The 14,885-nt window shown below is 38.4% G+C and overlaps 1 protein-coding gene across 6 annotated transcripts in view; it reads left to right on the top strand.

Moving 5' to 3' along the window:
* Window positions 1-14,885, top strand: part of MLLT3 (MLLT3 super elongation complex subunit) — a 120,450-nt gene continuing 105,565 nt past the window's right edge. For 4 of the 6 annotated variants that reach the window (XR_010994554.1, XM_068176795.1, XM_068176797.1 and 1 more), the window contains exons 1-2: window positions 1-216; window positions 716-953. Coding sequence is in view for 5 of the 6 variants with exons in the window: in XM_068176795.1 (XP_068032896.1) it covers window positions 205-216; window positions 716-953 (250 nt within the window). In the remaining variant the exon portion in view is untranslated. The remainder of the gene's footprint in view (window positions 217-715; window positions 954-14,885) is intronic. The other 2 variants (XM_068176796.1, XM_068176799.1) reach the window with 1 other exon arrangement.

Genomic DNA, 14,885 nt, shown 5'->3' on the forward strand with positions numbered 1-14,885 from the left:
GGGAACGGGAGCGCGGGGAGCCGGAGCCGCGAGCCAGAGCCGGCAGCCGCCGCAGCCGGCTGGAGCAGCAAAACAGAGGATGCCTGCCGCCCGCTCGCCGCTTCTCTGCGCGCCCGCCATCTCCTCCACGTCCTCATGAATTAGGGCTGCGCGTTGGGGGTGGGGGACGGCAGCGAGCGCCCCGGCGCAACCGGCGCCCCAGGCATGGCCGGCTCGGTGAGTGAGTAGCGCGGGTCTCCTGCAGCCCTCCGCCCCGCGCTGCCCGGTGCCGCCGGGAAGGGGCTGGCGTGACCGGGAATTTCTCTTCGCATGCGGTTTTCCCTGCCTCCCGCTGCTCCCGGCGGCGGCGCGGCGCGCGCATGCACTTGGAGAGAGCTGTGGTCCTGCCGCCGCGGCGCGGGCAGCGAGCGCGGAGGCGCCGAGGGCAGGACGGAGCGTCCCTGACAGCGGGCCCCGGGTCGCCTCCCCGCGCTCTCCCGGAGACACCGGGAGCTGTCCCACGCCCTCGCCTGTGGGGCCGTTTTTCTGTTGTTGCAGCGGTGCCTTGCTGGCTTTGTCAGCTCTCCCCCCACCAAATCCTTTTTGCCGTGTTTATGGTACGGCTGTATCCGTGTGTCCCCGTACTGCCCGCGATGGGTCCGGTTCCCCCCGGCCGCCAGCCCCGTCTCGGTTTGTTGGGGCGCTCACCGGCCGCTCCCCTGCTCTTCCCCTGCAGTGTGCCGTCCAGGTGAAGCTGGAGCTGGGGCACCGAGCCCAGGTCAGGAAGAAACCCACCGTGGAGGGCTTCACCCACGACTGGATGGTGTTTGTCCGAGGGCCTGAGCACAGCAACATTCAGCACTTTGTGGAGAAAGTCATTTTTCACCTGCACGAGAGCTTCCCCAGGCCGAAAAGAGGTAGTGGGGTCTCCCCTGGGATGAGCGCTTGGAGGCGGCCCGGAGCGGGCGCAGGCGGTGGGTCTGTGCCGGTCTCGGTGGAGAACAAAAGCAGTCGCCAGTGCGGTGGTGGGCTGCCGGGGCTCTCTCCCGCCGCTTGTAAAGCTGTCCGGGGTCAGAAGGGGCTTCTCTCTGCCCCTTCACCCACTTGCCGCCGCGGGGACGTCCGCTCCCAGTTGCCTGTGGTCGCAGAGCTTGGTCCGGCCGTGGGTCTGGGTCCCGACTCCTTCTGGACTCTCGGTGGTGGGTGGCACGGAGTTAGTTTCTGTCCCAGCGTAGGTCCTCACTGGCGATTTTTGCCCACGTGTTACTTCCTTCTGGCTGGTGGTGTTTTCTCCCGATGTCCTGTATAACTGGAAATAGAGATGCCTGTACATGTGTTACTGTTCTAATTTTGGTACTTGTGTTTGGATTCCTTCAACACCCTGCTTGTTCATCTTCTGGGTTTCATCTTTTTGTGAGTACATAAAAAAGTCTCAAAAGTTGCATTTGTGGTGTGTACGTGGTGCATTTTTACCTATACAAGTCTGGCTGGGAGACATGTAAGAAGCCTTTTGTTTTCAGATCTGCTTCCGGAGCCTTTGCTTGTCTTGACTATTGTAGTGGGATTGTTTGAGGTAACAGTACAAATAAAAGAAGTGAGCAGGTTTATTTATCTATACAGACACAATACTTAGGCATTATCTTTCATTTGATCTGTAATCTTTATTGGCATTTAGTACTTCTCCAGTTCCTTAGAACATCATCATAAATTGTGTGCTTGGAGCTAGTGGGGGATAAATTGAATGTTCATGGAGCAAAAGAGAGGAAAAATTTGAGTGTTGGTATAAAAAAGTTTTGCTTTTTTAGGTAGAATAAAAACATATACTTTGATTTAATGTTTTGCCTTTGGAAAATACCAAGCTGTGACTTTTTTATATCAGCGACTTTGTTTTCTCTAGAATACTTTCCTTCTCTTAAGCATCAGAGTGTAAGAATTACATTATTTCACCTTCAGAGTTTATCCTCTGAAGTACAGGCTATTAATTCCCTTTTATTTTCCTACTGTCAGTGTATTTTTTGGATCTATTTAAATCTGTGCAGTACTACGCAAACAGTTTTCAGTGAATTGTATGAAATACTGCAGTGTTATTGTTGAATTAAATTGCCCAGCTTGTCCTGTGAGTCTTCCTCTTGCTTTCTTCTCTTTCTTATGCAAAAAAACCCATGAATTTAAGTTAGTCTAAATAGTTTGGCAAAAAAAACTCATGAGAACAAATCTAAGAAACCTAAATAGCTGAGATGGTATTATTCATATTTAATGAATTAGATGATGTATCATTAAATCAGTGCTTAACAGTTGAAGCTCGGTCTGCATAGAGATTGTCGGTGGTCCTTTCTGCTTTTATTATCTCTACTATATTTATTTACTTGCTGAAACATGAATCTGCTTCCCAAATTTGGTTGCTAGATGTGATGTGGAGCTTGCTAATAAGAATATAGTTCAGGACTTTTGCAGGTGAGGGATACATCATTTGCTACCTGCTTTGTGTCTCCAGCTGCTGACTTCACTTACACAGTCATTTAAATAATTGTTTTAAAGTGTTTATTTTGGGGTTTTGTTTGTATGCATCATTTTCATGATGTGGCAACTGCTGGGAAGGATGTCCTCTTGTATTAGCCTGGGAGGGGACTTGTACAGTGCTTGTACCTGCCTTGGATTGTAGGAGAACTCTGTAGCCACTCTCATTCAGTAGATTATAACCTGGATGGCAGACACTCCATTCACTTATGGGCTTTGCTTAACCTCCTGAAACTGCTGATAACTGAAGAAATTTCAGGTCCTTGAAATTACACTGGGGGAATGATCCATGTGTGAATTACCTAGAATGTTTTCTGCTATTGTAAAGTGTTCAAAAGGATGGTGGGAATGTGTGCCTTGTAAGTGGGAGCAGTTTGTCTTTCTACTTTAGAAGTACTGTTAAAATTTTTGATAGAAGTATTCTAAGGTGTTTTTTTTGGTCTCTGTAAATCAGTGCTACTAGTTTGATTTGATACCTGAAGTGTTGCATATTTAATAGGAACGATATGCATGTTTGAAGTGTTAGTCAAGCAATCTGTTTCCACTTTGTCTGCAGTTATATACTTTATTATTGTAGAGTAGGATAACTTGCCATTTTGAGATACTCGGTAATTTCACAAACTTTTCCTGAGCCATGGGTTTAGCATGCTGAAATGAGATGTGTAAGATTAATCAAAAGCAAGTACTAGTATACTGGCTAGCCATAATAACACCTAGTTGTCTGATAAGTGTTCTTTTTATCTACTGCATTCATGATAAGAGTGGCTGCTCTGAGATGTATGCATGTTAGGAAGAATTTTAGTTCATTAGGTCTATCTGTAAAGCTCAATTTGAAAATAATGAATCAACATGCTAAGATAGGTGTTATTGACTCATAAAGTATTTCTGTTACTAGATCACTTTTTATTAGGGACACAGAAATTCCAGCTACCAGGGAAGGCAGGGGAGATAAATTATTGCCAGGTCATTTGCTTTGCAAATTTATGACAATAGCTGGATAAACTGTCAGTGTGGCAGCTACAGCTACGGCTTTGCTTATCTGTTTATGCTAGAAATTTTGGAAATACTAGATTTTGGCAGTGAGTTTGAAAAGGTGTGTCCAAATGTTTGTTCTGCTAATAGTTGCTACAGAGCAAGCAGGGTCCTGTATCCCAAAGTTGCATTAGTTTTAAGGTGGCAACATGACTGGGGTGGTGTTCAGTCCCTGGAGTGCAGAGCAGGTTGGATGGTGCGTGTTGGCAGGATGGAGTTGTAATGGTGACTAACAGGGGACAAAGTGTAGATAAGCTTGGGTGACCTAATAAAGTATTCTTCATCTTTCAGTGTGTCTCACCTTAAAATCCCGAGCTTGAGACGGTGATTTTATTGCTTTCTGTTTGCCTTATGATAACTGAGTGCCTAAGTTTATCCTTGCATGGTGGAGCATACTGGAGTGGGCAGTGATTTCTCCTTTTTACTTCATCCTGCTCAATGGCCTGCTCTGCTGATTTCCATAAGTAGTTTCATGGGGTGTGGGAACACGACTGCTAGTCACATTTTAGAGAGTAGAGTCATACCCAGACTCAATTTCGGGTAGTATTTGCAAGACAAAAGCTCGCTAGGATTGTCATGTAATCACAGATGCTGCTATTTGCAAATCTTGTCTGCTGATGTAAATTGGTTGAGAGAAGATATGGAGAATTTTTAAGATTCTACCTTTATTTCAAAGCATGTGCTGCTTATGTTTCATCATTCATGTGAAGAACATCGCCCTGTGTGTAAAAGTGAAGTATTTTAAAGTATGTCTGTGAAACAAGGTGTGTCATCAGATTGTGGTTAGTTTTGATCCACTGCTATACTGCCTCTGAAAGAGGAGCTGTTGTTCTTGCATCATAATATGTCTCATTAATTGCATGGATGCTAGGCAATGTAGAAATATTTTCATCTCCTTGCCCAGCAAATGCTGATGCTCTTCAACAGTTACCTGACTTGCTCTTTCTCTTACAGTATTTCAGTTGGATAAGGAAATGTATCTTTTATGTTTTGATGACTTGTAAGCACACCTCAAAAATGGCATTGGAACTAGTGTGTTCTGAGTGGTTAAATTTCTGTTAATCAGTGGTACTTTTTGACAAACTAAATTTTTCATATAAAAAAAAAGGGTGGGCAGTATTTCTGTGCTAATAGCTTAGTGTGAAAATGTTGGTTTGGTTACTGGAATGTAACTTTAAAAATGGGAGATGTTGCTTTTCTCTGTGGAGTTGAGAGCAATACTGCTTAGTGCATCTCTTAGCTCAATAAGTTTTACAATGATATGGCAAAGTGGTGGAAGTAAAGCTGCTTGGTATTCTGCAGGAAGGACTAGCTGCAGTTGTCTTCTAGAAAGTTCACATTTCCAGCATTGGTTGTTTTCATTAAGGTAGTCTGTTAGTGCAGGATGAGATTGTAGTGAATCATAACAGTTTGAAATATATTTAGTTACTATAAAAGATGCCTTTTACTATTCTTGTTAAATTATTTTTCCTTTTCATGATTTTTAACTGCAAAAAAAAACCCAAAAAACCTTTTAGTGCTCCATTTAAAGACAATGAGAGTCTTAACTCTATTAATTTTAGTGAACTGAGTGATGTGAGCATAGGGACCCATAAGCAGATTCTTCCCAGATGATTGAAGTTTTCCTTTCAGACCAGCTAGTGAAGGCAGACCGTCAAGATTACTAAGCAGGCAACCAGTTTTATGATGTGTATTTTATTAGAATATTTAGCTACACTTACAAGAACCTTGATCAGTTTTAGGTCAGTTTTCTTTGCTGTTTTCCCCTCTTAAATTAGCCTGAGCCTAACCATCTCAGTATGATAGGCACACAGGAATTTCTTTTTCATCAATCTAACGGATACAGGTTTGATACTGCAACTTTTAGGGCAGTTATGGCTCTTAGCTGCAAAATGGTCACATGGAATAACTGATACCTAATGAAGAACTTCATTTGTTTAACAGGAAACTCTTCAGACTTAATTTTGTTACTACTGAGTATGTAGGTGAATGGCTTCGAGAATGCATGTGTGGTTTTAGGTGCACTTTCTAATTCAGCCAGTCGCAATTCAAAAGGGCATTTTGCAGACTAAAAAGAAAGTGTAAAGCATTTCAATATAGGAAAGCTATTACGTGTTATATTTACATGAGTGACATCAGTAAATAATTGGTGGCTTTGATTTTAAGATACTATGTGTACAGAAAACCCAGTTTCTAATAAATAATTTCGTGTCATTGGTATGACTCAAAAAACAATCACATTCAAAGCCAATATTTAGGCTTTATTTAGATGTAAACACTGTGGAAAAAACTGGGAAATAATAGGGTTGCTGCATCCTCCAGTGTCAAAAACTTTTCTAGCCTATTTGCACAGTTTTTTAGGTGACTTAGTTTGTGAATTATATGTTCAGTGTGTGCTTATTTTAATTTAATGGGAGGGATGCTACTCCTACCTACATTTCTTCTCCCTGTAAGCATGTTTCTGCAAGGGTAAATGCTGATTTCTGCCTGAAACTGCCAATCAGTTCTGACTTTCTTAAGCCATGAAAGATGAACCTTGGTTATTTCACATTAAGTTAAATTTGTATAGCGTTTAGTTGCTGAAACAGGTTTTTTAGTCTTAAGAAACTCTAGTTGCTTCTTACTAAAGCTACAATATTAATATTTATTGATTGTAGCTCTTCTAGGTTTTAGATGGCAGGAAGTGTAGTTTCAGGGCTGTTGTACAAAAGATTTTTGGATAGCCATAGAATACTACTTGCTTGAAGTAGAGAAAAACAGATTATTCAGTGTAAGATCAAATCTATCACTTTTTTTAGTAAGATGAGAGAGAAACCTCAGTATTAAAACTGGAGTTGGTTAAATTTATTTAAGAAAATGAAAACAGGTGTGTTTTTCAATAATTATTGTTATGACTCTATTTACATCTGTACAGTTTTTATCCGTAGAAAAAGAAATGTGTCAGAAATGTTTAAACTGTATATTATTTACATTTACAGGTTAGGCAATATGAACTGCAGGCATATTGTCTGCTAAGGTTTAGTAAGTTGTAAAATGTTGGACATAAATTTGTTACTATTTTTTTTGTGGTACAAAGGCTGTTCTTGTAACGATGTTGTGCAGTATGGTTAGGATTCGGTTTTTGTGTGTTGGGTTTGATTTTGAGGTTTTTTATAGCTTTTCATTCAGGTTTTGGGGAGAAATGTTGAAGAGGATTATTCTGTCCTTTGTTCTGGTAGAATTTGTAAAAAAGACAACTTGATACATTCAGGTATCTGCATGTAAAGCTTGTTGATGATGCTTGCAATAGCTGGGGAAAACACAGTTAATTTATACATGTTTATCCAGAATTAAAACATGTTTAATCCAGAATTAAATCTATAGGCTGCTGAAGCTTGACTACATGAATTTTTGTGAGATTCTTGTGACAAACACCTGCAATTTTAAACCAAAAGAACTTAGTTCGTAGGCAACCATCCTTTTTCTTCCTGTTCTGGCAGGGATTGATAGACATATATAAAGACAAAGGAACAGTCAAATTCAAACAGTTGTATACATTTGCATGAAAATAATGATTTCTCATCTTGTCATAAAACACTTAGCTTGTAATTCAAGATGTTGTTTGCTTTTTGTATTATTTTGCTTTTTTGATGTGCCTTTTAGTATATATAAAGGGCTGGAAGAACAGACTGCTGTATGAAATATTTGTATGCTTACTTAAATATCTGTGTGGGAATTGATTTTAAAATTAAATCTATGTATGTCATCAGAGCTCTTATCAGTATCTTTGGCTTAATTCTCTCCCTTGCTTGCCAGGTATGGGCTGTATCACACTCTTAATCCTGTGCCAAACTCCTGCACTGACTCTGGCTTTCTAGAGGAGTACAGGTTTGTTTCTTTGAGCTCTGTGGATGAGCTCAGTGGGTCTATATGAGTTTGATTTTAAACTTTGTGCATGCTATGGTAACAGGTCTTGACAGCTATAATGTCATCTAAAAGATAGATCAAATGTAATTTTTTTAAAATGCAATTCAGACATATTCTGAGCAGCTGATGCGTACAAATTGCAATTGAATGACTGCAGTTACTTGTCCATAATTCTATATAAAAACACATGACTATACACAGTAGGATGTATGTATTTTTCATAGAGAATTTGGTCGTAAAGGTAAATACTGGCATAGGTGTTTCTATTTTCAAATGTTTATGACAACAAAGTGAATTATTACATGTTACAAAGTAAAATTAGTAGAACTGAATGAGCATTTTAAGTGGATTGATTTTGCTGATGATTGCTATGATATATTGTGGTTTGCCGTAAATCTAAATTTACTATTTGCAACTGCTTTTCTAAAGCTTGTACAGAGGAATTCCACCCAATTCAGTGGGACACTAATTGTTCTGCTCTTTCTAGACAGAAGTAATGTGTACATAACTTACATCTTGAAATAGGGGTTGACAGACAAGGTATAGGCTTATAGGGGAAATTGAGGGCTGTGTATATTTTTAGTATACTTTCTTATACATGTATACTTAGAGGAAGATAATATTTTACCTTTCATATGCAAACTTCAAAGGGCAAGTTATCCAAGAAGGAAAAGCATGGAGATTCAGTGTAAACAGAGCTACTTTATGTTGTGGACTAGAGGTTAGCAGTCGTGTTTTTTCCATCATCTGTGTGGAAAAATGGCAGGTCCAAAAATGTTTGCAGTTTCTTAAAGCAGCCTTTCTTGTAATAAATTGTGATTGATTGGTATTAAATGGGTAAGCGGAGTTTTAATTCCTCTTGTTATCCTGTACCAGGCTCTATAATAACAAAAAATATGCACATTTTATTTTGCATAATGTAAATTCCAAGTGAGTATTTTATTGAAGGACTTGGTAGAAATAATTTACACAATGGGAGTTTTTGTCATCACAGCACTGGCACCATGTTTTACTGAAAAGAAGGAGAGGGTGGATTAAACCTGAAATCTTGTGTGCTCTGAACATGGAGATGCACAGATCTGGCTTAATATTCCAGGGCAGGTATTTGTAGTTAAGATGATGCCAGATTTTTTTTTTTTTTTTTTTTACTTGTTGTGTATTTTTTGTTTTGTTAGTTTTCTTCTTGCCCAGCCTTCTTACAGTACACTGTAATTCTGAGTACTCTTGGTGTCCTAAAATGACTTAGTATGGCTACAAAGAAAAGCAAAAATATGTGAAAGAGTAAAGTATATTGAAATTGTACAGTCGTTGACTTGTTTCTGTGGAAAGGTCTTCATGAGTATTGCTTTGAAATAGCTCTAACAAGGTGTTTCTTTAAATATCATTAAACATAAAAAGTTGAAAAGTTTTCACATTTAAAAGAGTCGTGCACCCTTGAAATATTTTCTTGAGGTAGTGTTTTGTCTCTGTGGTGTGAACTTTTGCTAGGGGAAAGAAATGAACACTAATAAGCAGAATAGTAAGATTAGTTCTTTTTAGCCAGATCCAATGCCTTTGCACCCAGTTTCCAGTTGCTGCCTTTCACTGAAGGAGTGCTTAGTAAGTGGAGGTGCTACGGAGAGTCTGTGTCCTGTGCACAGTGTGTGCTTACTTGCTCCAATTTTAAGAAATGGGGAGGAAGGCTGTGGAATGGTTTTGTTGTGTTTGAAGACTGCATGTGGAAAGTACTTATGTAGATTGTTTCCCAAATTTAGTAGCTGACAAGAGGATGGAAGTGCAGTTGAAGTAGTTTTGGACAAGGTCAGTTAACTATACAAAGAAGTTCTCATCAGGTAAACTTCAGATATCTAAATAATAATGAGCTGGGCATTGGCATGAGGAATAGCAAAGAATAAAGAGATAATGATAAGAAACATACTTAAAAAGTATATATATTTTTTGGGAGCGAAAAAACTCCAAAAGGCGTGTTTTGTAAATGTATTGCTTTGTTTAGTCTTTGCTTTAGATGTTGCCAAAGTAATCTTTGTTTGCTGTACAGAAATCAGAAGATACAGTTCTTGTAAATTTCTCTGCAATATTGAAGGTTCCTTCTCTATTTTGTTGTTGCTGCTATTAAGGTTATGTCTCTTAGAGCTGCAAAGGTCTGCTCCTGTCTGTGATAAAATTCCTGCCCTGTCAAGACTAAATCTTTTTGGCACTCAAGTTGTTATTTCCTTGCATGGCTGTCAGTAGTGTGTCTGAAGTGTTTTTAAGTTTGTGGCTTCTGTGAGTATCGTAAATTATTCCATTTGTACCTAGTAAATATTCTAAAACAAAAGGTTCCAACTTAAATTTGGTAAGGCTTTTTTTGGCCCCTTTCAGTTGTGCTGTGTTTTAGCCTATTTCTGCAGAATATTGCTATGATGTCTTTTCAGCAAAAAGCTTTCTACCCATAACCTCTAGTCTTCACATTATTCACTGCAGTTAGGTTAATAGAAATGGCAATATAGCCATACAGGTGTATTATCCTTACTATCTGAAGAGTAGAGATATTTCAAGAAGACTTCTCAGGCTGTAATTTTTTTTTTTTTTGAGATTGGTCTGAATGTAAGACTCTTTTGCTTGAGTAAAAGGCAACCAGAACACATAAATGTGTTCCCTGTCCTGTGGTATTAAACTCTTCTCTGTGTGAGTAGGGGGAGGTAATAACTCTCCAACCAATCTCTGTAATTACTTAGTATCCTTTCTTGTAAGGATACTGGCTTTTATCATTCTTTGTATAAATTCTTCCTTAGGTAATTCTTTTACTAAAAGATATTACAGCTGACTTAAAAGTGCTGTACAGTATTTGTGTATAAATTACTGTGAAGCTACTGCAGCCAAGCTCTTTAGGTGCCTTTGGCAGTTGTGTGTGAATACACGAAGACCAGCCCTTGAACCTAAATCAAGTAAGGCAGCCAGCATCAGTAAAATACTTGTTTCCTTCTGCAAGCATTGCTGTCCCATCCTAGCACTGTGCTTCTAGTGGGTATTGCCTGGAAACTAAATAGAAACAAATTTGTTTCTGTGAAGCAGATCTACATTAGGGTACTTCCTTGAATTTGTGATATGAGAGAGGGAAAAATCAAACAATTGTGGCAGACCTTGCAGGTGTTGAAACAAAAGTTGTGTTGCATTAGATTACTTATCTTGGACCGCAGGGATATTTCCTTACATTTTTGTTTAATGCCTGAATTGAAATTTACATTAGTTGAAATACTAATAAACTACTTGAAGATTGACATTTTAAGCATACAATCAAAAGTAGCTATTGTGTTTCAATATGGAATATTTAAATTGTGGCTTGGGCTTATTTGTTTGTTTTTGTGGTTTTTTTCAATTTCTGTTTAGGAGTAGTTTCAATCTTGTAAGTTGTCAATACGTGTATTCTAGACAATGAAAAATTTAATATTTTGGTTTAAGTTCCTTTCTTTGTAGTCTGTCCTTAGATCTAGACAACAGTATTTTCTTGATTAAAATCTAAATTAACCTCTGTTTTATAAAATTAGTTTAATAAGCATTTGATATGTATGTATTATTTTAAGTATAGACCTTGCACACAATCTGTATATGTGTTTACATATATTGTAATTTTATAGACTATGTGATTTTGGAACCTAATACACTGTTTAGATCAGTTTGCTTGCCTTGAAACTTCAATCACTTAATCTAAATGAAGAAAATCTCTGGAACATCCTGAACAGTTTTATTCTGAAATAAAGAAAACTGACCTTTGTGTCTTTGCATGAAAAACACCAAAGGATAAAATGATGATTAAAACTGGCATGCAAGATAAGGCACTGAAGATAAGGCTTCTTCTTCCTGCTCTTTGGAGAGAGTTTTCTTTCATTAATTTTTATGCATTTTATGCGTTTTTATGCAGCCTGTTGTACTATACATTAATACTACATAACTGGTGTCTAACCCACTTCTGTAATTGTTTTCACAAAACCACTTGGGGGCCCATTGTGGGCCCAATGACTTAACTGCAGAATAGGGATATATTATGTGCAAGATGCCTCCAGCAATGACCAGGTATGGGATTGAAAGGGTTTTTGCCGTTTTAGTTGCCAAAGTTAAGAAGAGTGGACTTCATAAAAATTAGGGGAAATTCTAAATGATCATGAGAAGCATGTTTTTTCAAAAGTGCCACAAAAGAATGGGAGGTGGGCACCAATCAGGAAAGGCTAAATATTCAAGGTTACTCTCCCTCTTTTAGTATTCACTTTATTTACCAAACCATTTGTTAGAGATCACCAGGTTGGTACTTACTCTTAAGTCAATGGATTTAGAATGAAATTGTCATTGTCTGTTAGTTTTTGTTTCTGTTTTTTTTTTTTTTTTTTTTTTTTTTGTGATTTGATGGTTTTGGATGTTGCTAATTTTATGCAGCACCTCTGGAATGTGCATTCATTCTGTGAGGAGAAAAGTTGTGACATGGGTGCATGTGCCTCATTTATACAAATTATGCATGTACTCATTTATACAGCCTTAGAATAAAGACTCCATAATTCTGATTTAATATAGATTGTGTATTTGCATTCATACTGTGTGCCTGTGCACAGTAGGAATTACTGGCAAAAATTTTTTAGCCTTCGACTAGAAAACAGCAGACACTTAAATAGCAGGGAGTTTTAAGATGTTTTGTATTTTTTGTGTGTCTACACCAATGTGAATTATATTACTCAAATAATATCTTCTTTGGCCAATATGGAAGTTTCTCTCATGTAAAGAAAAATAGTAATCAATCTTCAATTTGTTCAGTTGAATCTCTTTGAAATTCCATGTTAAGAGAAAAAAATGTTGCTGGCGTTATTTGAAGGGATTATAGTGTTTTCCCCTAGCCTTTCTCAGAGATTTTTCATTGTTGCCAGAAACCATGTTGGTACAGAAACAACCGGCTTCCCCAGCTTAAATGAAGGGGAGACCTTTCCATATTAAATATAATAATGCAAATGCAAAATACACCTATATAAATTCTCAGGTTCTTGTCATTGCTGAATCTATCTATTTGTAAATTGTTACTGACAGTATCAGTACCTTAAAGTACCTTTGCTTCCTTTGCAGACTTAGGCCTATGCCCTCTTTCTCAAGGTGTCTGTATCTTTGCCTTCTTTGGAGCAGTGTTGATTTAAACCGTTGCTGTATCTTACCTGTGTTTGTTCTAAGTCACTTTCAAATATAATCATCCCAATGCTAAGGTTTTGTGTGTTCATGTTTGAGCATGTGGGAATTGATATGCTGTATTTTCCTTCTGTGCCTTCTGGAAATTAGATTTTTAGTGCTGCCCTAAGATGGCTTTGAAGCCCTACAGGCAAGCTGGAATATCAAAGGGCTGCAGGAATTCAGCTGTAATTGTTTTATGGCTTGCCAGAAATCAGCCCTATTTGTATAGGTAGCATAGAAAATGGCTGTGATTTAACAATTTGGTGCGATTTATATCCACCATAAAAATAATAAAAAAAAGTTAAAGGGTTATTTTGGAAGCAGGAACTAAGCTGTAAATGCTAATTGCTTCTCCATTTTCTCAAAGGAACAAAAAGGAAACAGGGTTTAGAAAGCTTTCTATTGAAGAAAACTTAAAAAGGATCTTGTCTATGTTGAGGATATTTAATAGTGTACTTGCACTATGAAACTGCAGATTTTTTTTTCATTTAGTACATTTAGATCATGCCATCCAAAATGTGCATATTAATATGTACTTAGTTACTAGTAAGTCAGAAGGAGAATTCATGCAAACTTATGCAGCAGTATGAGTAAGTAGTCCAAGTGACCTCACTTCTGGGCAATTTGGATTAGTCATTTTTCTTTTTTTCTTTTCATTATTTTTGATGCCCTTACTGTCTTCTGGAAGTCTTGCTCCAAATTACTTTCAGTCACAAATGGATGTGACTGAAAAGTTAAGTGTGCCAAGCAGTAACTGTAGTTTGATACGTTCTTGGTGGCTTGGGGAAGCTCTCTTGGAAGTGTTGGTACTCTTATTTGGAAACCAGGGGTTAGGAAGCACTGGATGCCTCCTTCACTGTACTGGGTACGCGAAACATGTGAGGTTATCCCAGAGCCCAGTGCAGAGGAGTGATGTAATGAAGAAGTGTTCTCTGGGTTACCATTTGGTGGCTTGTGGTAAGAGCAAGTGCTGGAAGATAATTTCTTAGAAAAACATAGCACTTAGAGATGCGGCTTGGCATTAGGAGAACCTAATCGCATGATTTGGGGAACTGTTGCTGTGTCTCTATGCATCTGAAGAGATGTGGAACTGCAGATCACTTGTAACAAAACTAGTTGGTTTCAGGTGAAAATTCCAGTACTTAACAAGGATGCAGGGGCATCGAAACAATAGTGTTGCAAGCAGTTTTGAGCATTTAGTTGGGGGTAGTCTATACTCTGTAAATGCAGCAGGCCATGAAATGAAAAAATGATCCAACTTAAAAATGAAAATTTGAGACCCAGAAAAATCAATGACCCAGTACAACTTGTGTGCATGGCAGAGGCTAACAATTCTGTACCAGTACTCATTCTTTTGCTGGTCTGTGTAGGCCTGCAGATATCCAGGCTGTTTTTAGTAGATTAAGCACACCTGATTTCTTTCTCTGATCTCATTCTGGTTCTAGAAAGCTGCTGATTTCTTTTGGAACATTAATATTGTTCAAGAAGCAATGAAACTTCTGTTTGCTATTGGACTTAACTTGATACATGAGCAAGGTTTGGCACTTGTAGTACTGGCCTGCCCTATCAAATCCTGGTATTCCTGTTAGCTCTTACTCTGAAAATCTTTGAAAGAGAGATTTGTATCACAAGAATTAATGCCATTCATCTTCCTACCAGTGGCACTCCTGTCACTCAGTCACTGAAAGGACTGATTTCATTATTTTGCCTTTGTCTTGTGATATCCGGACATTTTAATAAGCTGAGGGATTTGTCCTAAATTTCTTCCTCCTAGCTCTCTTGATTTAAAGCTGTTAGTTCTGAATGGCTTTTAGCTTCTCTGTTTATTCCCTTAGTTGGTTTCCAGCTTTGATCTGTTAAAGATGGAAGAAACACTTGAAGATTTGTGGGTGTTATTGTCATATAGACTGTGGGTCTTTTTCAGTAACTATTAAATCTTGCTTTTAAGACATAGCTATTTCTTAGTTTATGGTATTTGAATGTTGTCTTCTGATTTGAGTTGTCTTGCTAGTAATTTGGCCTGACAAGTATTGCCCCTCTTATAAATAGTGCTCAGGGTTCAATTCTTGGGCTTCTCAGTGAGGTAACAATGTCCTTGCTGGGATGGGATTGTTTAAAAGTAGCTGGTGAGCATTGGATTCTGTGAACTTTGTACTGCATTGAATATGTATTCCATTTGCTTTTTTGAAAAGCTTTGCCATAAATGGAAACAATACAGTTGATCCAAGAAGGAAGACAAATACTTGGTGCAAATACTTCTATGCAAT

This window comes from Anomalospiza imberbis, chromosome Z, assembly GCF_031753505.1.
Source record: "Anomalospiza imberbis isolate Cuckoo-Finch-1a 21T00152 chromosome Z, ASM3175350v1, whole genome shotgun sequence".
Classification (NCBI taxonomy): domain Eukaryota; kingdom Metazoa; phylum Chordata; class Aves; order Passeriformes; family Viduidae; genus Anomalospiza; species Anomalospiza imberbis.